The 27,631-nt window shown below is 33.6% G+C and overlaps 1 protein-coding gene across 9 annotated transcripts in view; it reads left to right on the top strand.

Annotated features, from left to right (window-relative positions):
• DMD (dystrophin) overlaps positions 1-27,631 on the top strand; it is a 1,178,400-nt gene that overhangs the window by 559,369 nt on the left and 591,400 nt on the right. For 8 of the 9 annotated variants that reach the window (XM_010394528.4, XM_019282745.3, XM_039551931.1 and 5 more), the window contains 7 exons: positions 2,159-2,338; positions 4,308-4,436; positions 5,946-6,116; positions 9,608-9,730; positions 11,206-11,343; positions 13,241-13,393; positions 14,318-14,500. In XM_010394528.4, coding sequence (XP_010392830.2) covers positions 2,159-2,338; positions 4,308-4,436; positions 5,946-6,116; positions 9,608-9,730; positions 11,206-11,343; positions 13,241-13,393; positions 14,318-14,500 — 1,077 coding nt within the window. The remainder of the gene's footprint in view (positions 1-2,158; positions 2,339-4,307; positions 4,437-5,945; positions 6,117-9,607; positions 9,731-11,205; positions 11,344-13,240; positions 13,394-14,317; positions 14,501-27,631) is intronic. The other variant, XM_039551952.1, reaches the window with a different exon arrangement.

Genomic DNA, 27,631 nt, shown 5'->3' with positions numbered 1-27,631 from the left:
TTTTTTAAGATGGTGAGGGGAGGTGTGATTTACTTGGTTCATGTCCCTTACTTGCAATTACACAGGGATGTTAAAATTCATATCACCCAGAGGTGCACCTAGTCTTTAGTTTACATTATTTCTTTACTTTGAAAGGAATAACTCCTTTCTTACACATAGGGAATTACACATCTGGTTTTTGGGTAGCAGTTTTATTTAACAGACATTTAATTATTTGATCCATCTGTTTGTTAGTTGGGATTAATATTTATTTATTCAGCCCAAGATCGGTGGGAGTTTTCATAAGTGTAAAATACAAAAGAAACCATGAATACAAAAACCAAGAATACAAAAACAAACCATGGTAAATACACTTCAGAGAGTCTTTTCCAAATGAAAGTAAATTGTTTAGAAAAAGAAATAAAGCTGATCAAAATTTTCCATCCTCAGTTGAAGGTAAATTTTATCCTTTGTGTATTCTTTTTTCATGATGACACTTTGCACCTCCTGTGAAATAGGTAAAACAATACTAGAAGAGGGCATGTTTTTCCTTTAATCTTACAAGGACGTGCTGAAATTTTCAACTCTCCTTTCAAATTCTATAATTATATAGTATGTTGTGAATAATTTGCATCAATCATGCCTTGGTTCTATTACATATCCTCAGTATTTTAGAAAATTGATAGAATGTGGAAAATTTCTCATACTTACATGAAATACATGTGTAAGACCTTTTCTGTGAAATAACACTGTAAAATGAGATCATGAATTCTGTTAAGCACAGGAAGTGAGTTGCTGCTTTAACCATGACACACTGAAGAAGTTTAAACTACTATTAAGGTTCTATTTTACCAAAAAGAATAATTTTATACTGTTTTTACTGAAAAATGAGCATTCTACTTTCATTATCAGTACATTATCCACAAAATTATATTGATCTGTGACCATGAGAGATGTGATAGTGTGGAGGTCATAAAGGTGGGATTCTACCACATAACAGCATTCATCCTGAGATAGAAGAATTGTGTTTGCCATTTGTTTTTAAGTATTTCTTCTTTTACTGTATTCAAGTTTCCATGAGAAATCAGTGTCTCTGGAGACTAGTGCTTCTTCCCTTTCTCCTGTTTGTGTCCAGCTTGGAACACTTCGTTTCTGTTTGGAGCTTTCTTTTATAAGCAGAGATTTATATGCCTGGATCATTGCTATCAGGTGCCAAGGATCTCAGATAAATTTCTCTCATAAAACTGGTTATATGTGAAATTAGGTGTAAGGAGTTTGTGCCTCTGCTTGAGGATTCAGCAAGACTGCTATACTTTGCATTGTCATCTCACTGTTTATTCTTTAAACACCCACTTTTACACAAGTTGTCTAAATATGTTGGGATTTGGTGCTTTTGTTGGACTTCTTGCATGTTGCAGCAGATATTAAGCCAGGAATAATGAGTAAATTATGCTACATATCAGTTAGATCTATAAGGTAAGACAACAGTGGGAAGAGATGCTGGCAACCTAACTTTATAGCACTGCATATATGTTTTAGTTATTCAAGCTTAGAAATGCCATGAGCAATAGCTTATTTTAGTATTTTAGTTTGCAGAATGAAATCCCAAGAGAATGTAATGAAAATATGCATTTCTACAATCAGGAAACAAGTTTAATGGAAGAAAATTACACGATTTCTTCTGAAAAAAAATGCATTTAAAAATATTAAAGTAATAAAATATTCACTAGAATATTTTTGATAGAGTTTTATGTCTTAAGATGTCATCATGATGCTGTATTATTGTCCCATTTATTATGTAAGCTTTGTGCTGTTTGATAACTATCTAATTTTATTATATGAAAAGTAACTTTAAACATCTTTGTATAAATATTATAAAATGTGGATTACTTTTTCAATAATTAAGTATTAAAACTATATTTTGAACACTGAAATGAAAGATAATTCACACTTTTTAAATTCAAGCTATTGTGAGATTAAAAAATATATGCAATTTTATCAGAGCTCAAGAGGAATAATTTGCTTTGTACTTGCTGCTCTTCACAGAATGCTTTCCCTTCCTGTAGGAACTTAGACTGTGTTTTCTGGTATAAACTTGCTGCCTGTTTTTATATTTCATGTTCTCAGTGTGGATAATTTTTAATTCCCAGAAATTTTATTTCTTGTTCTGCTCATGTAGGCAACACGGAAGGAGATTGAGAAACGCCAGGTCCAGCTTAAGAGCACCAGTGATTTAGGAGAGAACTTGAAGGGAGTGATGAAAGGCAAGGAAAGTCTTGTGGACGATAAACTCAGCCTGCTGAACAGTAACTGGAAAGCGGTAACTTCACGTGCTGAGGAATGGTTCAATCTGTTACTGGTAAGGAAAATACATTTCTTCACACAGAGGAAATGTTGGTTTCCAGTTGTACGTGCCCAGCCTTATAGAAGTGCTTTTTCTGGTGCCTTGGACTGTGCTTATTGAATACACAGGTACACAGACAATCAGATTGATTGTTGTTTAATGCACTGTGTATGTTTCAAGAATCTGATTGATTACTGAGTGGAATCTTGATTGTTAGCAGTTTTCAATCCTGTCTGTCTCAATAGTTCTTGCATTGTTTTTGGTTTAGGTTTTTTTTCCTAATAAATGAAATGCAGTTTCAAGGACAGAGACTACTTCAGCACGACTCAAGTGAAAAAAATAGTCAAATAAGTTGAGTAAGTCTTAGTATTGATAGCAACAACATCAGCTACTTTTGGCTGCATTAGCCTTTCTGTTTGGAATAGTACAGTTGGGAAATAATTTTCCACTTGCAAGTTGGTTTGGCCCACAGGGTAGTTCTGGTGTGTGTGAATTAGATTAATTTCAGAGGCAACTAAATCATAAGCTCTGCTCAGGGTGCACACCTGATGTGCTGAAGGACTGTGATCTGGTCTTTCAGAACTTCCTGATCCTCCCTTGGATAGTTTTATAGGGCATGTTTAGGTGGGGGTAATTCCTTAAGGGGACCAGATTAAGCCTAGTAGGCAGTAAAATCCCTAATACACATTTCACAGATTCAGGAGCCTCAGGCCTAGCTGCCTCAAACTACGGATAGTCCCAGAACTTTATTCTGCCTTCAAATACATTCTGTCATGAAGAGGTGACAGTTTGAACCCATAACTACAGAAGGGTCTTAACCACTGGGCTGTCAGAATGCTTTGGGAAATCTTGCATGCTGTTTCTGTTCCTGAGAGCATGGGAATGAAGTTTCACCCCAGAGAAACTGAAATGATTTTAAGGGTATTCTGGCCTTGATCATGACTTTTCAGAGCTTGATGTATTAGAGCTCCACTAGAGTCTGTATGGCTGCATTACAAATATTTTGGCAATAAATTTATAACATCACTAAAGGGCTTCCTCAGCTGAGTGCAGTATCCAGGTGAAAGTATCAGGAAAACTTAAGAATTTCATTCAGAATCGTGTAGGTACACAGATTCAACGTGGAGCTGATTACAAGAAGCATATGGTGGAGTTTACAGATTCATATAGTTATGTATTCCTGTACATCCTCTCTTTCTGTGCTTTGGATTCTATGGTTAATATTAGCTAAAGCACATGATAAAAGATCTAAGAGAGGTAGTTGAGGTTTTTTTACCAATTTTAGAACAGTGTAAGATAAAGGTACATACATTTGGGGGCCAAAGGAACTGGTAATACCTTTGATCTTGGGTGTGTGATTTGCATATGTATTGTGTGGGATATGCATAGGCCACATTCTAGGGAGCTCACCAGAAAATACCAAGTTTTAAATGAAGCAGAGAAATGAAGATTAATCAGAATATCAACTAGAATAACTTTTAAAAAGCAAAGTCTCAAAGCAGAGAAGTTAGATAAAATATCAATAAAAGGTTTACACACAAAGCTCCCAGTCTTGACTGTGATTTTGCAAGTGCATCCTTGTGGCTCTCTGAGTTTCAGTCAACTTACTGGCTTTCCAAAATGAATTCTGTACCTCATTCTTGGGAAACACCACTTTGCACCTGCAGTAGGTCTGGATAATAGCTTCCTGTTCCTCTCAGCAGCCTCTCTGTGCTGCCAACACCCATGTCTTGCTGTGATTTTATCATGCTGCTGCCTGTCTCTCTCTCTCTTCCGTAGAATGTCTTTTTAAAGAAACCTAACATGTAAAGTGAAGCAAACAAACAGATTCTATCCTTCACAAAACAAGAAGTTACTGTGTAAAACAAAAAAGTTTTCATAGTGTCATAATGTGCGTATGTTTGCCACAGTTGGCGTAACTACAGTTGCTATTTCAGTTCTGATTACATTTTTTGTACGCAGTATTTACCTTTTCCACATACAGGAATATCAAAAGCACATGGAGGCTTTTGATCAGAATATAGCTAATGTCACTACTTGGATGTATCGTGCTGAAATACTGTTGGATGAATCTGACAAACAAAAACCCCAGCAAAAAGAGGAAATTCTTAAGGTAAAAAAAAGTGGTTTTCTGGAAAGCATTAATTTTATTCTAAAAAGGACTGTGTCAAAACTAGCATATTTCAAAAGGAATCGCAAATTGATTTTTTTCTGTGATAAAGCTACCCTCTGGCAGCTTTTAGATTACTTAATAAATTTGCTCTGTAATACCAAAATAAAATCCCCGCAGAAATAAAATCAGATTGTTATTATAAGTTTCAGGAACATCCTGATGAGTAGAACAGCAGATTATTAAACGTATGTCTGCTGGAAAATACTCCTTTAACACAAGGTTTTGTTTTGTTTGAGCAAAATCTTTTTTTTTTCTGTCCCCTTCATTTTAAATTGTATTTCTGTTTTCTTTTCCAATATCTATGATATCTCTGTCATATGATTGTCTTAATTCTATAAACATTGTTTACATTGAGGCCATATTAACAACATAGAGAAGAATATTATATAGTGAACTAGCTGTAGAATCCTGGGTTAGCGTACTGAGCAGAAGGTTTTAGTTGGCCAACTGCATCTTTTGACCCACTGATGGAAAATTACCTTGTAATATGGATGTGAATGTTAACTATCTCATTTAAAATACCTTCTTTAAGAACAACACCAAATTATTATCTGTAGGGATTTTTCTTTTTCTTCTGAAGTCAATGTGAAAGTTTACTTTGTATTGAACTCCATGGTCAGTACATACTATCTGAGTAAGAGTTCGCAAATCCAAATCAGAATTGTATTGCTGACACTAACATAATGATGCCATTTACTACAGCAAAATTTTAAAAACTCCAAGGCAGAACATAAATTGATGCCTCATTGATCTCAGCAGGACTACAAGACTGGTTTTTGTAGATGAAGGAACGATTCTGCCACAATCAGACACAAAGTAAAATTATCAATACCTGTTTATATGTTTTTTGCATTGCACAAAGGCATTTCATGCAGACAGTGAAATGTAATTCTTAAAGCCCAACTGTATTTCTGATTCCCAAATGCCTTGCTATCTTTTTTGGCCTCTGCCTGTATTGCTTACTGTTACGATTACTATTGCACAGGATAAAGGATTTTGCCCCTTTTTTTTTTTTTTCTTTGTTATTCTGGTCATTTTTAATTGCCTGAACTTTGACGTAATGAAAGCAATAATTATACCTGCAAGTTCTATAATACATGAATTAGCAGCTCTTCCTAGCTTTAGGAACATAGAATAATTCAGTGCATCCTGAAATATGCTGCAATATTATTGCAGATAAGAATCTGCCTAGAAATAATGATCACCATTAATTTCCTCTAAGAGATATTAAAACAGACATGTAGATACTTTCCTGCTATAAATTTGAGGGATATGAGTGGGAATGTTATCTAAGGTGTTTCTACTGGATTTACACACTCTTGCATAATTATCTGAATTTGCTTTGTGGTTTTGCTCCCTATTCCTTTGCACACTTTCTCTCTCTCTCTCTTTCTCTCTCTTTGCATTTATTACTAACTTCAAGCCCTGTCTCTTGCTCACGGACTGTAGCGCTTAAAGGCTGAGCTGAATGACATTCACCCCAAGGTGGACTCTGTGCGTGACCAGGCCAGAGACTTGATGACAAACCGTGGGGATCACTGCAGGAAAGTAGTAGAGCCTAAACTCTCAGAGCTCAACCAGCGATTTGCAACTATATCACAAAGAATTAAGAGTGTAAAGGTAGGAGGACTTGCTTCCGTAAGGAGATGCATAAAAAATGGTGTTTGTATAAGGTGTACAATTGCAACTACATGGTGGGCTGCAGTTCCTCCAAAAACTAAGCTTTTAAAGCAAAACAATGTAGAGCCTAAGGATTTATTTTTTATTAAGAGTGAAGATTTGGGGGTTTTGGCATTAAGGTCTTTTTTCACTGTTTCATGATTAGAAGTATTCACTGACTTTATTTGAGTGTAACAATGATTACTTCATTAACTTACAAAAACCGAACATCTGAGAATTAGTAAGTCTCTAACTTCTCAAAGTATGAGTAGCGTTTTTTCATATACATTGGGTTTTGAGAGTTAATTTTTCTTCAATTGCATTTAGTCTTTTCCTGTGAGTCTGGGATTCACAGGATAGAAATAGATAGGTAGAGATTATATCAATTCTACTTCAACTACTCATCTGTACAACCAGTTTGACTGTTAAATATGAATTCAGCATAGATTAGGTAATTTTTAGCCAAATTGTGGTTCCTGAATTGGAATGAAGAAGGACATAAACCACCTACTTTCTCCATTTATTTGCTGCCTTTATTCTGAAGTGCTATTCAGCAGATTAAATCAGGCAGCCATGCAGGTTGGTATATAGGATATGGGAATGCATGGATCCTGATCTAAACTATTATTGCTGGTCACTGCAGTAGCACTGGAAATAAACGTGCAGAGGATCCATGGCAAAGCAGGAAATAAGCTTGGCAAAAAGCATAAGCAAAGAGACATGGTTTCCATGAGTTGTCTGGGGTCTGTGCAGGGCTCAGTATTCTGCCTAATCAGCACATCTTTGTGGATATTTGGGTTTCTTTAGGGTTCATTTCTTAAATGAAATAATGTCTTCTGAGTAAAGGTAACAATTTTTTTTCCTAATGGCCATCAGTAGTATTTCTGCCATTCCAACTTCTTACCTACTTCTTACACATGTACAAACTGTAGACTGAGGATATCTTTGCAAGGAGCCCAAACTGTGTTATCTGATGGTTTTGCTCTGAACACCTGCTGTCTGCAGTCTGTTGTTGTAAATGTACAGAGCTGATGCAGCCTTTGGTAGGATCCTGTGAAATTACTGCTTGTCCTAGGGAAGAATGGAACTGCCTGTAGATGGCTTTTTGGGGGTTCAGTGTTTGCACTGCATGTTGTGGGCTCACTCAAAGAAGGCACAAAAGATGCTTATCAAGAAGAAGTGTCTGAAGAACACAGCCTGCAAATGTCTTCCACCTGCAGCCTTGTCTCTCAGGTTTACTTCCATTTCTGAAGACAAGGTGGGCTGGAATTGGCAACACCACGCTAAGATTTAGAGAAGTGCCCAGCAAAATGAGAGAAATTACTACAGCACACAAATTATATTGGTAAATTAGAATTTAGAGGACCCTTTTCAGGACTTTGGAATGCACAGGTAGAATATGATTGACAAAGGATACTTTTAATAATAAGTATTGCATCAGATAGAGAGGTAAAAACTGGTCTGAATTATTGACTATTCTACTGACTTGCTATATGCATTTGGGTAAAGAACCAAATTACTGGGTACTTTTTTACTGTCTACCTGTATAACGTCAGTAATTGCACTTATGATTTCAGCTTCATGAGCTGGAAAATTATTATTATTATGGGATGATATGCTTCCTAAGTGTTTTTGGTTTTTTTCCCCATATTAAGGTTTTGGTTTTTTTTTTTTTCTCCGTGAAAGATTAAAACATAAATTCAAGAGGATTGAAAGCTCTCATAACCTATTTTCAACAATTTCTCATCTGTCTTCAAATTAGCTATATTTTTTCAAATACTAACAATAATCAGTACAACAGGGAAGTAAGTAAGAAATGACCCATTAAGTCAGAATGGTAGTATGTAATTTCATGTGCTGAATTAACAGAATCTTCATAGTGTACTGAAATGAGACTTAACATTTTCAAGTAGTCTTTGAACATCATTCAATTACTCAAATTAATTTAGTATTTTTCCTTCCACTTTCCTTTTTATTATTGTTTTTAGCCTTTTTCAGAGACTATAAATTTATATTCCAATTGTATTAGTTGGTTTGTCTTTTAATGAGATTTAAGTACTTTAGAAAATATGCTTCAGTGCATTTGAGAAGAAATTACTGTGTAGTTTTCTATTATCTTTAACTCAGCTGAAGTGCATGATGAGTGTAATTCTGAGCCTCTTAATGAAAATTTGTGAGCACAGTATTATTCTCTATAAATATTGTACATTATTATGTTTCCATTAGTGTTTGTAAGTGTGCAAATTTTTTTTGTTGTTAAGTTAATCAACCAGATACAATTAAGGCTTTTTTACCCTGAGTCTTCCAGGTCATCTGGAAACAGATTTCATTTGGCATCCAGTCTCTCATGTTTTAACTGATTAATTTTTATTGTTTCCATCTTCATTACAAATTTTGCATGTAATAATTGCTAATTGTACCAGAGGAAAGAGTAAAAGAGAACTAGTTAGGATATAATGTGCTTATGTCTTTAGTAAGAAGACAGGTTGTATGTCCAAGAGTTCCTAGATCACCAAAAAACATTAATTACCTCTAAGTCTAAATTTTATGCAAGAATCAGATTTTCTTTCTTCTTCTTGCATTTAGAGCTTTGAAAGAAGAAAAATTTTCTGTTGATCATTTGCAATGCACTTAATAAATACATTATATACTGTACATTAAACTATTCACAGGCACTTGTGTCAGATCAACAGAAGGGAGTGTACTGTTGTTAATAAGTAGCACTTGTAGGAGAGTTCAGAACTGTACTAAACTAAAGCACCATAATTATACCGTGCTTTATTTTGGGAGAATTGAGCCTACTTTTTTTTTTTGGTTGACATTTTTTTGTTCCTGAATTTTTGTTGAGGCTTTTTGAAACGACAGCTGAAGTTTTGTTGATTTTTGTCCCAATGTGTTACAAAATACTATTAGGGGAATATCTTACAAAAAGATTTTCTGTCCTTTGTTTTCTATAATTCACCTGACACTTCTGCTATTTGTGAGAGAAAAATGATTTCAAAACTGAACAAGATTAACGTTAAAAATTTCTTAATTATTAATAGTAGGGTTTTTTTCATGTGAATGGACTGCTTGTTGCTGGATGAACAATTTCTGACAAACCAGACTTAACCAAATAGTGTAAACATTTATTTTTTTAGAAAAATATTTTACTATTTATTTGGACTTGTTCTTACACACAAATGTGACAATATGTTTTATTTTTTCCTTTACAAATTTCACTCACCATAAAATTCTTTTGTTTACTTATATGGAAATTCTACATAAATTCTTACCTTTGTTTGTACCTTTGGGTATTTTGAGTATGATGTAGATATTTTTCAATGTTTTGGAAAGTCTACCATTGTTTCAGCAATAGGGGGTAGCACTGATATCTGTTTTCATTTCTGTTTCTAATAAAACTATTAAATGTGTCCTTTAAATAAGTAATCTTTGTATTTCTCCCATTTCAGCCCTTCATTCCTTTGAAGGAATTGGAGCAATTTGACTTCGATATACAAAAAATGCTTGAACCACTGGAGGTTGAAATTCAGCAGGGAGTGAATCTGAAAGAGGAGGACTTCAGTAAAGATATGGTAATTTGGTTGAAATGGAAGTCTGAGAAAAATAAGCAGGGAGATGAAAAAACCTGAGTGAAAATCAGAAACCCATATTTGTGTCAGGATCTTTAGCTATAACTTGGGCAAAATTTTGCTATGCTAATATATTATAAAATCAAAAGTCCATATTAGCATTAAGTAATTTTTTTTGTGCTAACTTAATTTTTAGTTTGTCAGAAAAGCATTTCTTGTCACTTAGGAGAACACTAAGCAGACCAGGAATGTTATCCATGGGTTCTATACTAGTACCAGCAGTATTAAAGAATATGGAATGAATATTAAAATCTCTGTAGTAGTATGAAGACCAGGAAAAGTCAGAATGATGTATCTAAGTAGGCAATATAGTGAAAGAAAACATTCAGAAAAAATAAATGCTCTTGAAAGGAAATGCCACTTGCCAATTTGTTCTTAACCAATCTGCTTATAGCATTTAATGTAAATAGGTTTCGTGGCTGTGGTAAGCTTTATTACTTATGTTTTATTGTTGCAAGTAGTAAAACCCTTTATTCATATTAGGTGGGGGGGGAACAGGGGGGAAGGAAAAAGAAGAGTAAAATACTGTAGTGCTTTGCTACTATTGAAATTGTGGTGTGTTTTCTCCAGAGTGATTTTCAGAGGGATGATATTTCTTGGCTGGACAATAAGGGAGATTTGTCTTTAGAACCCTCTCTTCTTGAGTCCTCAGCAAGATCAAATATATATTTGTTTACAACTGATATAAAGACTGAATGTTATTTTACTTTTAAGGAATTCTTCGAAGGTGTCTGTTTCATATCACTGCTGGAAGGATCATTACAGGACTTTCTTTTTTTTATGCAGGAAAAATAAAATTTAAGGCTGTATGTGCTGCAGTGGTAAATCCTAAGTGAATCAAGTTTGATGGGGCAGCTTCCACTACTTGAGTGTATTTTGTTCCCTTTCTTTACATCAAATGCTTAGCATGGTTCAAGATACTCCCAGAAGCTGTGACATAGATTCAGCTTCAAAGATTCATGGATTTGTAGAAGGCTTCTACATAAAAAATAGTGATATAATTTTCCCTGTCAGAACAGCTGGTTTGCAGTGTGATGATACACAGAATGGTCAGTAATTGTGTGGTCTGCCAGCATACTAGCAATTTCAATTTCTACTGACAGTGATTTAGAATATTTTACATATATCTGTTCTTTTTGTTTGAAAGTAAAATATATTTAAAACTTTTGCCTCTAATTTTTTAATGCTTTTATACTGGATGCCACATAAGATCTAATATCAAACATCTATAGATTTGCAGATGCTGTCTTACTTTTATCCCTCTGCATATATTGTAGAAAGCAAGTAAAAGTTACTCGATCATCAATATACAACTGCAAGTAGCTGTTACGTGATTACTTTAGCATAGTCATATCTACTAGTACTTAAGTAATAATTAGATTAAAATGCACATTATATCGGTTATTTTTTCAACTCAGAGTGAAGAGGATGAGAGCACAGTGAAAGAATTGCTGCAAAGGGGCGAGAGGCTGCAAAAGGGAGTCACAGATGAGAAAAAACGTGAGGAAATAAAGAAAAAACAACAGCTATTGAGGACTAAACATAATGCTCTCAAGGTATAGGAGCTACAGTTATAAGCATATGCTATTAAAACATTTTTTTCTTCATTTCAGGCCATTGTTTTGTTAAATGAGTTGTCATTACTGTTTAGAGATGAGTAATTTAAAACTATTTGGCTATAGACATATTTTCTTATACAGTTCTCTTGCTGCCTTTCAAAAGGCGTTTTACAATCTCCAGTTTGAGAAGTACTGTCTCATCCTCAGCATTACAACTGTGTGATTGCCAACTGCACAATACTGATTTCTTCGATAATTCCTTTTTTCACATACTATGTGTGTTTTGTATTTCTGCAACAGCACTCAAGACCTTAGTTTAGAATCAGTCCCCACAGACTTGGATTCTCAGTTGAATAACACCCTTCTGGCCATGAATAAGTTGGCTTCTCCTTCAGTAAAATACTTACACGCTACATTTTTTGGTTAGAGGGCTGGCTCCAAACTCTCTAGAGCAGGGTAGGTGCTAGTACTGACAGACATAGCAGCTGAGAGGCTGAAACCCAAAACTGGATGTGAAAACTCTGAGTTGCCAGAATCCGGGAGGTAAAGCTGTATGATATTCTTCCTAGAAACACACATGGTGCAAAGTATTTGGACCAACTAATAGATATAATTGGAAGTCATCTTTCCATGGCAAATATAAGTGATGAAAGATAGACTCTTACAGCTGGAGGGTTCACATTGGTAACCTACCTGGAGCTATAGGCTCTGGCTACAATAGAAGAATTTTTATCTGGTCAGCAAGCAGAATTTTTCTTTCTTTCGATAATTCTGAGTAAGTTTTCTTTGGTTTGGGGAACATGGCACGTTTACATTTTATTACTTATTTATATGCATCCTCTTTCCTTTCCTGTGAATTTCATTCTAATTCTTACAATTTTGCAGACCTGTGTGAATTCAGGAGAAGGATAGCTAAAATATACTGTTGTTTGGTCCACATTTAAAAGAAGCTTGAAATCTATTGGGTGTGTCTTTGACTGCTCCAAGCTAAATGGAAGCAATTCATAATTTTTATGCTGGAGAAACAAGAACAGTGTTTGTTGCACTATTCTATTGACCAGATCATCTCTGGCTGTTTTTTATGGCATAGTGATGGATTTTACTTTGGGTGACTCAGTTAAGGCATTCACCCTGGTGGAAAAAAAAAAAATCAAGAATGGTTGAGGCAAATTAATCTGAGTATTTTTATATAAAATGTACCAGTATTTTTTTAATTTACTTCATAATAAGAAATTACAGTAATTAAAATATTTTCTGAATTCTGCATGAGTGAAATTAAGCAGATGTATATTTAATAACATTTATAAGGGAAAAAACCAGACACTATATACCTTCCTGCTAAAGAGAACTTTTAATACTTTATAAAGCAGTTATAAACACAAGACATTTGTTATGTACATGGTATTTAATTTAGAAAAAGGAAACCTGTCTTTGCAAACATTTCTGCATTGCAGTGATTTTCATCTGAATAGCTACAGAGTTTTCATGCAGGCTAGAAATTCACAGGATTCCACAAAATACAGAAGCCCCCCTTTTGGCTAGATACTAAGTGGGCTGTGTTTCCATCTGTCCAGTAAGTATTCTGAGCAGAAGTGTTGTATATAAAATATTGACATTTATGTAAGAGCCTTAACTTCTCTGAATATTGGTGACTGTCTCAGTGGTTTATTCAACATGTGAACAACACTGAAATAGGTAACCTCCTTTAAAACAAACAAAAAATGTTAAACTGATGTAAATATGTTCAATTACTCGTATACTTGCTATAAATATCAACATTTAATTAAAAAATTAGCGGCCTTGTACACTTACTTTCCCTTCAGTGTGCACACATGCCAGTTCATATTTTATAAGCCTTTAATTCATATTCTAATAATGTCTGCACTGTGAACAGGACTTGAGAGCTCAAAGAAGAAAAAAGGCTTTAGAGATTTCTCATCAATGGTATCAGTACAAGAGGCAGGCTGATGACCTAATGACATGGCTGGATGACATTGAGAAAAAGTTAGCCAGTCTGCCAGACCACAAAGATGAGCAGAAGCTAAAGGTAATGTTGTTTTGGGTTGGCAATGGTAGATCTTTTTGAATGATAGTTTATTAATTCAACAGACAGCAAATGCAACAATCCTATCTTACAGAAAATTATAAGTTCTGTTCTCTTTTTTATATTTATAGTAAAACAAACCTTAATTATCTGTGTTCAAGCTGACATTTATTTGTTGTACTATATTTTGTATTTGTTTCTTATACAGAATGCTATATAAATAATCTGAAACACACTAAATATAATGTTTTGTCAATAATACAGAAAGTGTGCAATGTATTAAGAAGCATCAAATGTTTTCTAGTAAAAATTGTAATTGATTTTATGTATCTTTGTTCCAGATGAACAAATGACTTACCGATATATGGATGACCTCTATCTCATGTTAGCACATTCATTTTCATCAGAACATATTCATATGTCACTGTCAAACTCTATAGATTTATTTACATACTGTCAAAGGTTTTCCTGGTTTATTTTACATCGTCTTTCTTTGCTTCATTCTCTGTTGAGTTTCCCACAGAGTAAAACAGGAGTTAACTAATACATTAAAGAGTCTAATAGTATATTTGTAAGCTGTTCGAACACTCTTTGTCCTGAATATGCTGACCCTTATTGAGAAAATAATTTCTCCAATTGCCCATCACAGTGTACTAGCAAGAACCTGAACATGGAAACTGTTGGCCTTTGCTAACAGTTTCAGAGTGTAATAGCTCTTAGGATCTCTACAGCCCATCTCCAAGAAGGTTCTTCAGTTTCAGTTATTTTTGTTTTATTTTAATGTAAAATAAGGTATTAAGTAGCTGTAAATTTTACTTGTGACAATAAAATGGAAATGGATTTTCTGACAGAAGTATTTTGCTAATTTTAAGTTGATTGATCTAGTTAGCTAACTGTCCTGGGCCCTGTATTGGTTTTGCTCACTAGGAGATTGGTGGAGAATTGGAGAAGAAGAAGGAAGATCTGAATGCGGTGCACAGGCAGGCTGAACGCCTGTCTAAGGATGGGGCTGCAAAAGCAGTGGAGCCAACCCTGATACAGCTCAGCAAGCGCTGGCAAGATTTTGAGAGCAAATTTGCTCAGTTTCGAAGACTCAACTATGCACAAATTGTGAGTTGTTACTGGCAAACCCATATGTTTGCAACTGCTACTACTAACAGCATCCTACTAACAGTGAGAGCATCAGGGTCAGTGTCAACTCTTCAGATATTAATAAGAAAAGCCCTATTGTCTGCAACTGGGGGAAGCTTTATATACTCTAATACTATAGTGATCTGCTTTGGTCTTAAAACTGCCCTTAAGTTAAATCAGTCAATTACAAAAAACTCAGCAATGAAAAATTCGTGTTGTTTTCTGTTGCCTCATTATTTTTCCATAACATTTATCGGTTTGAAAACATTAGTTTGCCATGCATCTATTTTGTTCACTGAACATGTGAAACACAAAAGTTGTCTTTTCCAAACTACCCATCCCATGCCAATTTTAATTGGTTTTTTTATTTGTCCATAACATGTTATACTCACTTTAGGAAGCGATCCAAAAAATTCTTATGACGCTATATATATGTGTCCTCTTCAAATTCTTGAATTCTCAAAGAAGTTTTTGTAAGAAAATGTAACTTTAAATTTGACAGGATGAAAACATAATTTTACGTACCATCTTCATGTCTTCTGATTTTGAGTTGTTTAGTTGTATATAAAATATGATTATTGGTATGGTTTATACATGCTGCAATAACTGGGTAAATAAAAGGGAAATAAACTGTCTCTGTTCCAGATTGATGAACAAAATATGTATTGAGTGTTACCCATTTGGAAGTTTACCAGAGGTTTTGCAGTTACATGACAGTTTTTTCTTGCCATTCCTACTACTCTGCTCATTGTCTTCTGGGCTTTTGATTTTATATGAAGAAAGATAAGATTTGCTTTCATGGAAGTTGTTGGGTTTTTTTCTGTAATTTTAAGGTGCTAGTAGTAAAAGGGTGTTTCATCAAAATGTAATTTTATTTATTTATTTTTAAATGCACCTAGATTGCAGAGGGAACATACTGATAGGATAATGAAAATTTAAATATGTGAAGTGTTATTTTTAATTGATATATGCTAAACTATGTTTTTAAAAAGGAAAAAAGTTCCAATAATCAGCAATATGTATAAAATTTTGATAAATATAGTGCTCTATATAATGTACCATGTTGTGTATTTTTAACTTTTCTAATATTAAGTTACATAATGTATATGTAAAACTAATACTTTGGATAGTTATGCAGTTAATGGAATCAATCAGAGAAACATTAACTTTGGTTTGTATGTTATTAAATCTTGTTCCATCTGATTACACTATTCAGATTACTACGGTTTATATTAAACTTGATGGATGTAATCAGTCGTAAATTGTTTATATTGACATGGAGCTAGAGTGAGATTCACTTTGTCTTGTAAATGAGTTGGCTTTTTTTTAATGAATATATTTGTTCCTTTGATAATCAAGTAAGAAATCAGATTGTGCATGCAATTTATATAAAAACATTCTGCTGTCACTGTGCTTTTTATGTCACCCACCACCTACCATGGCAGGGGATGAATATATCTATTATAAAATTTTACTAGCAGATCAATAAACTTTATTTTAGCATATTTTTCTTTCAAATATATAAGGTAGATACACCAGCATGTTTTTGAATTGCTCAGATGAATGCACTCACCAATTTTTAAAATTCGTGTAACCATTACATATGTTTTTATTCTTAAAATATATAATTATATACTATATTTATAACCTTGAAAGGTTAAATTTTTAATATTCTCAAATATTTCATGCAAGAAGGCTACTACTTAGTATTTATCTAGGGAATAAGGTTGTCCAATGAAATTTACATGTACACAGGACAATTACTGTATCCTCTCATTTCTCATGAAAAAATCTTGCTCTGTTGACAATTGCTAAGGTGATATTCATATGAAATATTTTATAATTTATACAGAAGCTACTGAGACTTGGGAGAGGCAATATATTTTCACAACCCAAATCAAAGTGAGAAGTGCAACGGCCTTGTTACTGTTACTGTTTTGACTTTGCTGAATTAGTGAAGCAGTGAATTTCTTTAGGGCTTTTTTCTTCAACAGCTTAAGTACCTACCTCACAGGGATGTTGTGAGGATTCATTAATTGTTTGTGCAAGACCTTAAAATGCAAAAGAAAAATGAAAATTCAAACTATTCACTTGAACACATGCATATACCATCAAAAATAACTTCCACAGAGATTTTCTATGTTAACAAACAACTGAATAAAGCCATACAATGAAAATACAAAATTGATTTTTTCTTTAAAGCAAAAGAAATAGAAAACTGCTGCATTTTTTATTTATAATTTATGATGTATTCAATAAGAGTTATTTAACAACTGAAAGTTGTTATTATAAATCAGTGAGGGTTTGGTTTTACTGTGTATCTTGCAATTCATTATGCTTCATTGAATAAATATAGCAAGACTGCACTGAAGAAAACCTTTAATTATCTTGCTTAATGACAGATTTGCATTTCTTACCTTTGTTGGAACTAATATATTTTTGATACCAAAGTGTGAAACTAGAATTATCATGCTCCCCTGGATTTTACTTTTCCCCGGTATTGGGAAGACCTGTCAGAGGGATATAGGAACCATGACCTTAGAAGGATTTGTGCTCTCTAGAGCAATAGATTGTTGCAAAATCCTCATTGTCCCACAAATACATAGCATTAAATATCCAACAACTAATTGACAAATATATATTGGTGTATATTTAGGAAAAGGGATTTCGTGTCACCACTTTGGGGAAGAGAGTGTGATGTACCACCTCAAATATGCATATTCTGTTTAATGGCATTTTTGAGATATTAATCAGTTTGGTATAGTGGTTCTCTGTGTGAAAACTGTCACTGAGTAATATGTGACATTCTATAGGGAAAAAGGTGGGTTTATGGCATTCACAGATTAAACATAGTACACAAATACATAAATGCAACTGCACACAACCTAAAATTACATTGAGTGGAAAAAAATTTTTGGAGTTCTTATCTTGCAAGTTTCTTCTCTCACACAATGTGGCAAAATAAACAGTGGGCAGAAAATCAGTTGGTAGTAACCAGTAGTGAAATCTGAATTACTTATTAAAAAGAGTGGAATATTTTTCTATAACTTTTTAAAATTACAATTAAACACTAAATCCCACTGAAATCCATGACAGTTTAAGATACTCTTCAAAAAAAAAAAAGCTTTTTTCAGTTTAATCCTAAAAGAGTATATTTTTGAATATTAAAATTGCATGTATTTTAAAAAAAAAAATCAGTAAAAAATAACATTAGAGAGCTTAAGGGACAATTATTTCTAAAGTACCTGTGCAGAATCTGAGATCATTAAGCCTTGGCCATCACACAGCATTTTTTGAGAAAAGTTGTCAATTCCCTCTGCTACAGACTAAACCTAAATCTTCAGTTACACTGTTTTTCTGCAAATGTTTAACCACTATTACTGGGTGTTGAAAACAGTTTTCTGTTGCAGAGAAAAAGCTAGGTTTGGATCAGTTAATTCAAGTCAGGATCTATATCGGTTGTTGATATGTTGATTAAATTTAATTGAATTATCCTAATGTCTGTTTTCTAGATTTTTTTCCCCAATGTTTTCATTTCAACAGTCTATGAGCATGTTTGTGTCATGACTCAGGTTAGATTTTCCTGAGCTGACTGAAATTATTCTGTGTGTAGAATGCTGAAGGCCTTTATCATTAGAAAACATTTTCTAGATGAACACAGCTGTGGAGCCTACACTGTAAATTCTTATTTCATATATGCCCTATTACCATATTTTATCAAGATACTCAACATTCTTTCAGCTGTTATACATTGTGGTCTTTCAACTTTCCTCTCTTGGGTCAGCTATGCATACTGGAAATAGTAGGACAGAGTATTGTTTGGACAAGAGAACCTCTTGCAATCTGTCAAAATTATGTGTCTCTTATTGTATAAACAAGCAAAAAAAAATAGGCTTACCGAAGTCATTTCAGTAATTTTATTGGTGACACACACAAGCATTCTATTGAAATTTATGATCATTTTACTACTGAAATACTTGGGCCTGGATTTTGACCATACAGAACTGTCATTTTCATAACAGTTAGACTATGTTTTGATCAAGAATGAATAAGGAATATAGTTATACAAAACTTGTATTTATTTTTATCAGGTAAGTGGTTTAGACTGAGAAGTTCAGTAGTTACCTGCAACATGGATAAAATACCAGCACCCTTATTACTTACTTCATTTTTCCAAATAAAAGACATTATTCTCTTTAAGATCCTGTAAAGCATTCAGAAATTCAAAATGTCTGTCTCCTAACTGGATAATCACTTCAGGTGAGAGAGTATGTGATCAACTTCTGGAACCAGGTTAAGGACTGATCAAATTTACATATGAAATTCAGGAATTTGTTTAGTTTCAGACTTTTAAGAGCATCTTGCAATTTTCAGTTAATATTTCCCAGTGGAGCTCTATTTAGTAAGTATAATAAAATCTAAACTTTTTTTTTTTTTACCATTAAAATGTTTATATATAGAGAGATATTTTCTAAAATATAAATCAAACATTAATTTAAATAAATATGTAACCATTAGATAAACACAGGACTTGGTGTCCTGATGTTCTGTCTGCATCAAAATAATATGGACACTTCAATGGTAATGTGCTACCATTGTTTTCAGTTGTTGTTTTTGACTGTTTGCACAAACACTGGTGCTGGAATTAAGTGGTTTTCTTCTCTTATCCTTGCTTAAATGTTTCTTGGGTTAAATAAACAAGTAATGGTTGCCAAGAAGGGGCAAACTAATTCTTCATTATTTCAAGAATGAGTGGAGAGAGAAAGAGATAAAAAAGAGAAAAGACATTAGAAAAACAAACCAGAAAAATACCTACTAGACAAAAGAACTGTACAGTGATGGATTAGTATCCAATTCACCTGTGCACTCTGGGTCTCTTAAGAACAGGACAGAGGTGATACTGTGACACCATTTAACATTTCTGACATTGGTAGTGGCACCTTTTTAAACGAATAGGTTTACACAGCATAGCTAAAGACTGGGTTTTTTTGACTATGGTCTGCAAAAAGCATGAGGATGAATGAGGAACTCTGGGAAGAAAATCACATAAATAGGTTTACACCTATTTTCCAGCATCCATCAACTTGGAAATTCCTATTAGAAAATGTATTCCAAATAGTTTAAGTGTATTTAAAATCCTTTAATTTTTTGTCTGATTTAAGATAAGGTTATGGGAAAGATGGGACAATAGCCACTGAAGATTGATATTGTCTTTGATATAGCTCAAGAAGAGCTAATTTTATAGATGTGTTTTAAAATGCACTTTACCTTCTCTGTCTAAAATGAATGCATGCAGTGTTGTGGTAATTTAAGAGAAGACAATCCATAGCCTTTTTTTATATAAGTGGACCAGTTTACTGTCCTATTTTGACTTTTTCTAAATCATATTTGTCTTCCCTCATATTTCCTTGTTAATTCTGTACAGTATACACTCTCATCACTGCAAAGCTATTGTAATCTAATAGAATTAAGTTAAAAAATCCCATATTGTGAGTGACAGAACTTTACAGAAAATATTTTTCTCTGCCATTTTTCATTATCTGTTACAAACTTCAATGAAGTGATATAAATTGCATTTTCAACTTTAAAAGTGAAGCTCACTATCTTTACCTCATCACATAGGAGCAAAAACTCTAGTTGCAACATGTAGTAAAGCAGAGTTAGAAATTTGTCTTTAAATTATGTAGTTATACAAACGTGGTCTTAGCCACGCCACAGGCTTTTCTCACTATCATCTCAGTATGGTTGAGATGGATACAAGACCACCAGCCTATGGTTAAAAAATCATGTACAGCATAGCACCCAGTGGTCTCTGCTTTCAGACTAAACTGAGCATTATACTATTATAATATTTTCTTCTTTATCATTACGCAGTTATTTGGAAAACAGGGCATCTAATTACCATCTTATTTTCTCTGCTGTAGCATATTATGATTTATTAGCGTAATAAATTACATGGTGTGGATTTCGGTGTCAAAAATTTCTTGGCAATATTATTGCATTAAATAATAAGGGAAAAGACCTTCTGCAGAGTGATCTGCCCCTTAATAACAGTATCTTTTGAAGAGGCTATGACATTCATCTCTTGTCTACAATTCAGAATGTCAACATCACTCGTGATTTGAGGGTTTTTGGTTTGTTTTTTTGTTTATTTGCTTGTTTTTGTGGATGCATCTGAGTATACACACAAAGGTAGAGAAGGAAGCAAATTTGAAGATGTACAGTGTGAGTGCTGAATTATCTATTTGAGCATATTTAATTAGCTTTCAAAACTGCTGGATGGACAGCAATTTTGTTCACATCATTTAAAAAGCAAATCTATGTCTTGAAGTAACAAAATCAGCCTAAGTGACAAAACCTATTGCTATAATGTATGGGCTTATCTCTATAAGTGTAGATTAAAGATGGAAAATCATTAGGTAACTTTTTAACATTTCTGGAAGGTGTAAGAGTTTAAGCTTTAGGACTTTGCTCTTTGAAGATGTTTGCATTCATTGTGAATGTGGTTCTTAACGCTATTTTTAGTTTATTTTCTAAATTATGTCAACATTATCAGATGCAGCTGGCATAAGTATCTGGAAAGCTAGCATCATAAATCAGCAGTCAGTTTCAAAATGGTTTTGTCAATTCAGGTATCAATAGTATGTATTCCAACATTTTTGAGCTTTATCTAACGTTAATTGGTTCTTGGTGATCACTCAGTAGTTACACATACATACTTAAAACAGCCCTAAAGCATCATGCCCTTAGGCAGCATAAATGCTATCTAAGATTGTGGCACTTCTGTAGTCTTAATAAATCAGCCATTAAATAAGTTGGCATTGACCAAAATCTGTTTTTAAGTAGTCTGACTTCCAGAAAATTGTGTCATACTAGTTCTGCCACTATTGTCACCGTTTCACCTCTATAGCTTATTGCTGTCCAAGAAACATGATTTTGAAATTCTGTTTTGAGGAAAAAAAAAATTTGAAAATCCTTCTATTCTTTTGGGTACTTCCTGCTGTGTGGCTGAATTTGAGTACATGATACTGGTTTAACAAAATCAATAGAGCCTGCCACAACCGGACATTATAGCTACAGGAGAGTAGGACTGTGTTCAAGAGTTTAATTTTCTGAAGTGTCAAGTACATATGTACTGAAGTATGACATGTATAATGTCTGTGTGTTTTTTAGGTGTGAAAAATTGCAACATCAATGCAAGAAATGTCTTAACTCCTCTGGATTCATGTATTCTATAGTTAGCATATGAAAACTTCCAAGTATGTTTTGTCTACTGGAAGGTAACACATATAAATCAATTACAAAAGTATTTTCCAGTTAAGCTCATAAAATTCTAAACACCATTTTAAAATACTTGCTGAAAACTAGTCTAGGATGTAGACTTTGCAGTGTTCTGATTTTTCTCATTCCAAAATGTAATGTAAGCATTTTTGTATTCATGATTCTTAATACTGATAATGGCTATCTCTCTTGGCTCACTGAAACTATCTCCCCCCAAAATCCTACCGACTGTGCATGGTCTGAGCAGTGTTTGGTAGACACTTATGAGATAGACTCTTTAATGGATTTAATAATTCCTTTTATAATGCTACAAATATCTGTTTAAAGTTACCTGACAGACATACAGATTTCCTTGTCAGTTTTGCTCTACTGCAATTATTAGGATTGAGATATGCCATCATTACCAGAAGTAATTAAGATATATGCATAATTTATTTAAAACAAGAGACATTTTCTATACCCCAGTAGTTCCAATTAACCAATAATGCTGTAATGCTACCCTATTTTGTTTTTCTTCCGGACATGGCAACATTGCAAATGTGGTATAAGATAAACATTAGTCTATTTTTTTTTCTTTTCTTTTCTGAAAAAATTACTTATATCACACATACTGAATTGTATGAGAGTCTTCTGCCCCTCATTATAGTTGAAATTAATTTCTTTTTCTCTTTGCTTAGAAAGTAGATACCAGTGGAAGTTATCAGGTTAAAAGTTAACAGTAGGACTGCTGGAATTTCTGAATCATCTTAGTCCCTTATTTCTGTGCATGTTAGCAGGTGTTTAGTAAGGAGAGCTGGGTAAGTTTTCAAATAATCTGCTTTTAGTTTCAATGTGTAGATGTACCTCAGTTTGAGGAGAGTTCCTATCTAGAAGCAATTATCTAAGACAGAATAAAATTATTGTTCAGCAAGTGAGAAAGGGGTTTCCAAAGGTGTTCATTTTGCTACTTGACCAAGTGTATTTGACATCTTGGAGGGCTCCAAAGGCATGAGGTGGTGAGGAACACAAAGCACCAAAATGCTTTGTCATAGTTTTTAAACTATACATTAAAAAAAAGAAGAAAGCAGGATTGCAACTGTGAACTCTGGGTTTAAAGTCTTAAATTAATTGCTAAAGCTTTTGTCTGTATCTTTCTTCTCCTCTTCCCCTGTCCCCACCACATCTAAACAAGAAAACAATGCACTCATCACAGTGTAGCAGAACTATCTGAGGTATTGGGAGATATCCCATAATTTAAGCCTATACATACGGGAAAGAGACATTTTCTTATGGAGAAAACTTTTGCATTTCAATGAAGTTATGAAGGGGACAAATAAGACAATATAAATAGAATTAAGTTCGGGCTGGTTGATGCCTGTTGATTGATAGTTTTCAAAATCAAAGCCTGCAATTTTCTATTTTCTTTTTTCTACTCCTAGAATCTAAAATTTACTGAATTAATTAATGACATTATTAGGAATATCTTCATTTTAGCTAGCTTTATTTAATTTTATGTCTAGATCAAGTAGATTCATTTTATCACAGAAGAAAAACTGTTAAAGCAGCATTTCTCAAGTAAGGTATGCCTTAGCAGAGAAGTGTTGTGAAGGCATAAAGCACTCTGTGTCCAAGAACAGTGCTGAAAATAGTCATGTATATTTTTAAAGTCTCTATTTTTTTATATAAGTAACTGATGAATACAAGCATTAAACTATATGGTTTAAGTGTTGCAATGTGCAGGATTTTGTGGACTGCAACCACTCTGCAACATGAGTAGAAAAAAAATCATATACATGAGACTGTATTTATGTTCGTACTTAAATATATTATTTTCTTTCAATATTTTAAATCTATTTTACTGTTTACAACTGCCTTTTAAGGTCTTGTCTTCATAGAGTTACATAAAGAATTTATAAATTTTTAATCCTGCATCAAGGATTTATGTCTCTCTGTACTTGAAAGAGATGCTCCTCTTTGTACTGATAACTTGTTTGTGATTGACTAAGGCCATCCCACCTCATAGTGAAAATTCCATATAATCAGTATAATTTTGAACTTTCTACTTATATGCACACTAACAGGTAAGATATGCTAACAACACTGAAGACAGAATAAATTTTTGTGAATGTCAGCTGACCTTACCACTCACAGTTGGCATAGGAACGGGTGAATAAAAGCTTTTTTATAAACATGTACTTGAAAGTGATTTTGTTGAACTCTGATAGCATTTTATCATACTTTTGTGTGTCTAATTCTTTATTTGACATAGTGATGGTGAACATGGCCTAGCATATATGTGGTTCACAAGTTTTTGGACTCTCTGAGGTATCACTGCCTTTGTCCAGAAGATGTGTGTTGTCTGCTTCATTTTTTTTCATATGTGTAGCACACCACATTTATTCTGCAGAGGTGACAGACTTTTTACACTCATATACAGATGATTGTAAAGAATACTTTCTCAAGTGTTATTTCACTCCAGGAGTAGGCACATGTGTTTGTTTTCCTTGAACATCTCACCAGGATGTCACCAGGAGCAGTGCTGAGGTACAGCAATGGAGATTGGGAGTGTTTATAGCTTTACTCCTCCCATGTTTGTGTGAAGTCATTAAATCAAAAGCACAGACCCTAAGGTTTGGAACCCTATCATGAGAGGGACCAAAAATGGAACAGTTGTCAAGATCTAACACAAAAAGTTGGAGGCTTTCTGGGTGTAAGCTCTTTAACAGCAAAAGTGGTGTTGGGATTATTCCTTCTAAAAAAGAGGAAAGGAAAAAGATTCACTGAGATTAGTGAAAGGTGCTTTAACAATGAATTTTCCACTGTTAAAAGGAAATTAACAGCATTCTCCAAGACTAGTTAGCTCTGATGCCACCACAGTGTTAGATGTAGGCAATAATGATCACAAGTATTTCTTTGGAGAAAGTATGTGAATTTCTTGGCAAAACCTGCATTATTCTGGTACATTTTTGTCAGGTTTTTGTTGTCATTTTGTTTGGTTGGTTTGTTTTGGTTTTGCTTATTGGCCCTCTCTGTAAGGGACAGTTCATGAATTTGTTTCTTACAGTGTTGTCGCACTTGGTAGGGCACGGTAACTATCAATAAAATCAGATTAGGTGGAGTCATGTGTATGGAAGGATTGTCTCCCTTAAATAAAATTATGTAATGATGGGGAAGAAAATTCAATTTACTATTCTAGAAATGATAATGCTTGGTAACAAGCAATGTATGAAATGTTAAATCTTACACAAAAGAAGTTGTTCTTTCAGAGACAAAAATATCTTGCACAACATTATATCACTGATAATCAAGGAATTAATTAAATCAATATCTAAAATACTGAAATTGTATTTTACAGAAACAGTAATATAGGAAATGGCCAGTTACCCCAGCATTTCTCAATCACTTAACAGTTTATTTGTATTATATATATATATATGTTTTTATATATATGTTGTACTATATATTTCTAAAAATATTAAGTATTTTTAAGTAACTCTCACGCATTCTGCCATTTTATCAGATTCAACTTATCCCAAACCCATTCTTAAATGGTTATCTAAAACTTTAATTTTCACTTTCCTATTGATTTTTAATCCTTAATCTTAACCTACTGTGGTTCTGATGAGCCATCTTGGCATTAGTAATTGCATATATCTCTACTGCATTAATACTCTTTTAATAGTAGCTGCTCCCAGCTGCTGTGATTCCTTTTGTAAGTTCTTTCCTCACTCTAGGGTTAGGATATGATTCAGTTTCAGCTTTGCCTTTCTGGTAGAGATGCTTGTCCAGAATCTGCCAGTTTTATTGTCTATCATAAGGCAAGTCCAGGGAACATTGGGACAAGCTAAAAATTTTTCTCTTTGCTGATTAAAATTGTCGGTTCTGGACATGCCTACCCTTCATTCCTTGGTGCAAGATGACAACTTCTGCCGTGGGTTCTATGATACCTTCAATGCAGGAAAGAAGGAAAGAAACACCTGTGACTGTTGAAAACCCCAAAAAAGACAAAGATTCCTAATCCTTGATTTCTAAAGTAGTATCAAATTTTCAACTTTTTTTTTTTTTTAATAGTATTCAGAAACTAATTTATTTTGACTGTGAGTTCTTTTTGGAATAAGGTATTAAATAATGTACCAAAATATGAGGGCAGTATCTGGTAGGTGTCTATTCTTGAATATCTATCCCTTTGTTTATTTATTTATTTATTTATCTGATTGTAGTATTTTAACTAACTTAATTTTTGTTTAATTATGTTTAACTAACAATATAAACAGTAGAACTAGTAATTATGCAAGTAATCCACCATCTATGAGAAATATTAATTTAAAGTTTCCTGTAAGGGCACTGTGAATATACACTTGCATACATCCCATTTTTCTTCTTAACGCTGATTGAAGGGTACCCGATTTTGCCTCTATAAATAATTAACGGTGATATCCATTAAGTACTCACACATTTGATTTCTGCTTGACTTTTTTGTAGTTTCAGGAATTGTTTAGAGTGAGAAGACACAGATTTTGTTTTATCTAAAGACATGCATGTGCATATATGTGTGTACATATATTTAGTAGCCTAAATTTGGGTTGAAAAGAGTAGGCTAATCTCATACAACTACAAAAAATAATCATATATTTTATGCTGCTTTACATATTCATGTGACCTCTTTTTGAATGAAAACCCTTGCATACCTAGCATGCACTTTTCATTACTGTGAATAGAAATATTCTGTCCTCTGTTTAAAAAAGAAAAATATAATTATAGTTAAAATGTTCCTTATGTGGGTCTGAAGTTCACTACTATACGTAGAAGTGTCACAGTGTAGTCCTGAGGAATTAAAATGCATGCAGGCCTCAGTGGCCTGTTGAGATTCCCCCATTTTCTAATCAACTGGGACAGCTTTCTCTTTAGGTTTACTGGAGTAAACTGTTATTTTTGCAGAGTGTGTGATTCATGAAACATTCGGGGGGAGGGGGAGGGCAAGCACAATTTTTTAAAAGAAATTTATTTTAAATAATAAAAATTATAGCAGTGATATGTAATTAGAGAGGTTTCAGTGTTAGCAGATGTACTGAGAAAGTCATTTTGTGAGAAAAGTGTAAGCAAAGCAATTATATTTGCATAAGAAATGCAACAAAATAACACAAGTCTACAGATAACTTTATGGGTTTTATATGTGATATGCATACATCTTCTAGAGTGTGTATATGCATATTTTAAGACTCTAAAGAAAATTGAAGAAGCAGATGACTCAGCTCGGTAACTGAAGAGAGAAATATATCCTGAATTAAAATGAGACACCTTGCTGAGGTAGAGTGTGCTTATAATTGTTTTCTTTTTGCTTAATGTATGGCTGAATAATTATTTTGTTTTATTCCTGGACCACTGATCAATTGTCTTTCACATAAAAGTCCATAATTTTCTGTTAGGAGTGAAAGATCTAAATAATAGAATTTTTGAACATTTACCAACAATTACTCGTAAAATTCTTTGAGGTCCTCAGTAATTAAAGTTTACATTTTTGAGAAGACAGACATCAAACACAAAGGATTTTGGTCCCACACTAGGAATCCATAAACAAACTTTTGCTTATGAAACCACAAATAGTTTATAGCGTAGATTTTGCATTTTCTAATGGCCATGCAGGTGATCTGGTATTTGGGGTTTAGTTAAGAGAAGCAATCACAGGTCTCCCTGCTCCAAAGCACACTTTGGGTATTACATTTTCACAGTTGGTATTACAAAGCAAATGGGAAATACAGAGAATTTATATAAAAAGCCACTTTCTTGTCACCTAATATGCCAGTATGCTTTAAAATGCCATAGATCAACTAAATGTTTTCTTGGAACTAA

Source organism: Corvus cornix, chromosome 1, assembly GCF_000738735.6.
Source record: "Corvus cornix cornix isolate S_Up_H32 chromosome 1, ASM73873v5, whole genome shotgun sequence".
Taxonomy (NCBI): Eukaryota; Metazoa; Chordata; class Aves; order Passeriformes; family Corvidae; genus Corvus; species Corvus cornix.
This window is presented reverse-complemented; position numbering and strand designations above follow the sequence as displayed.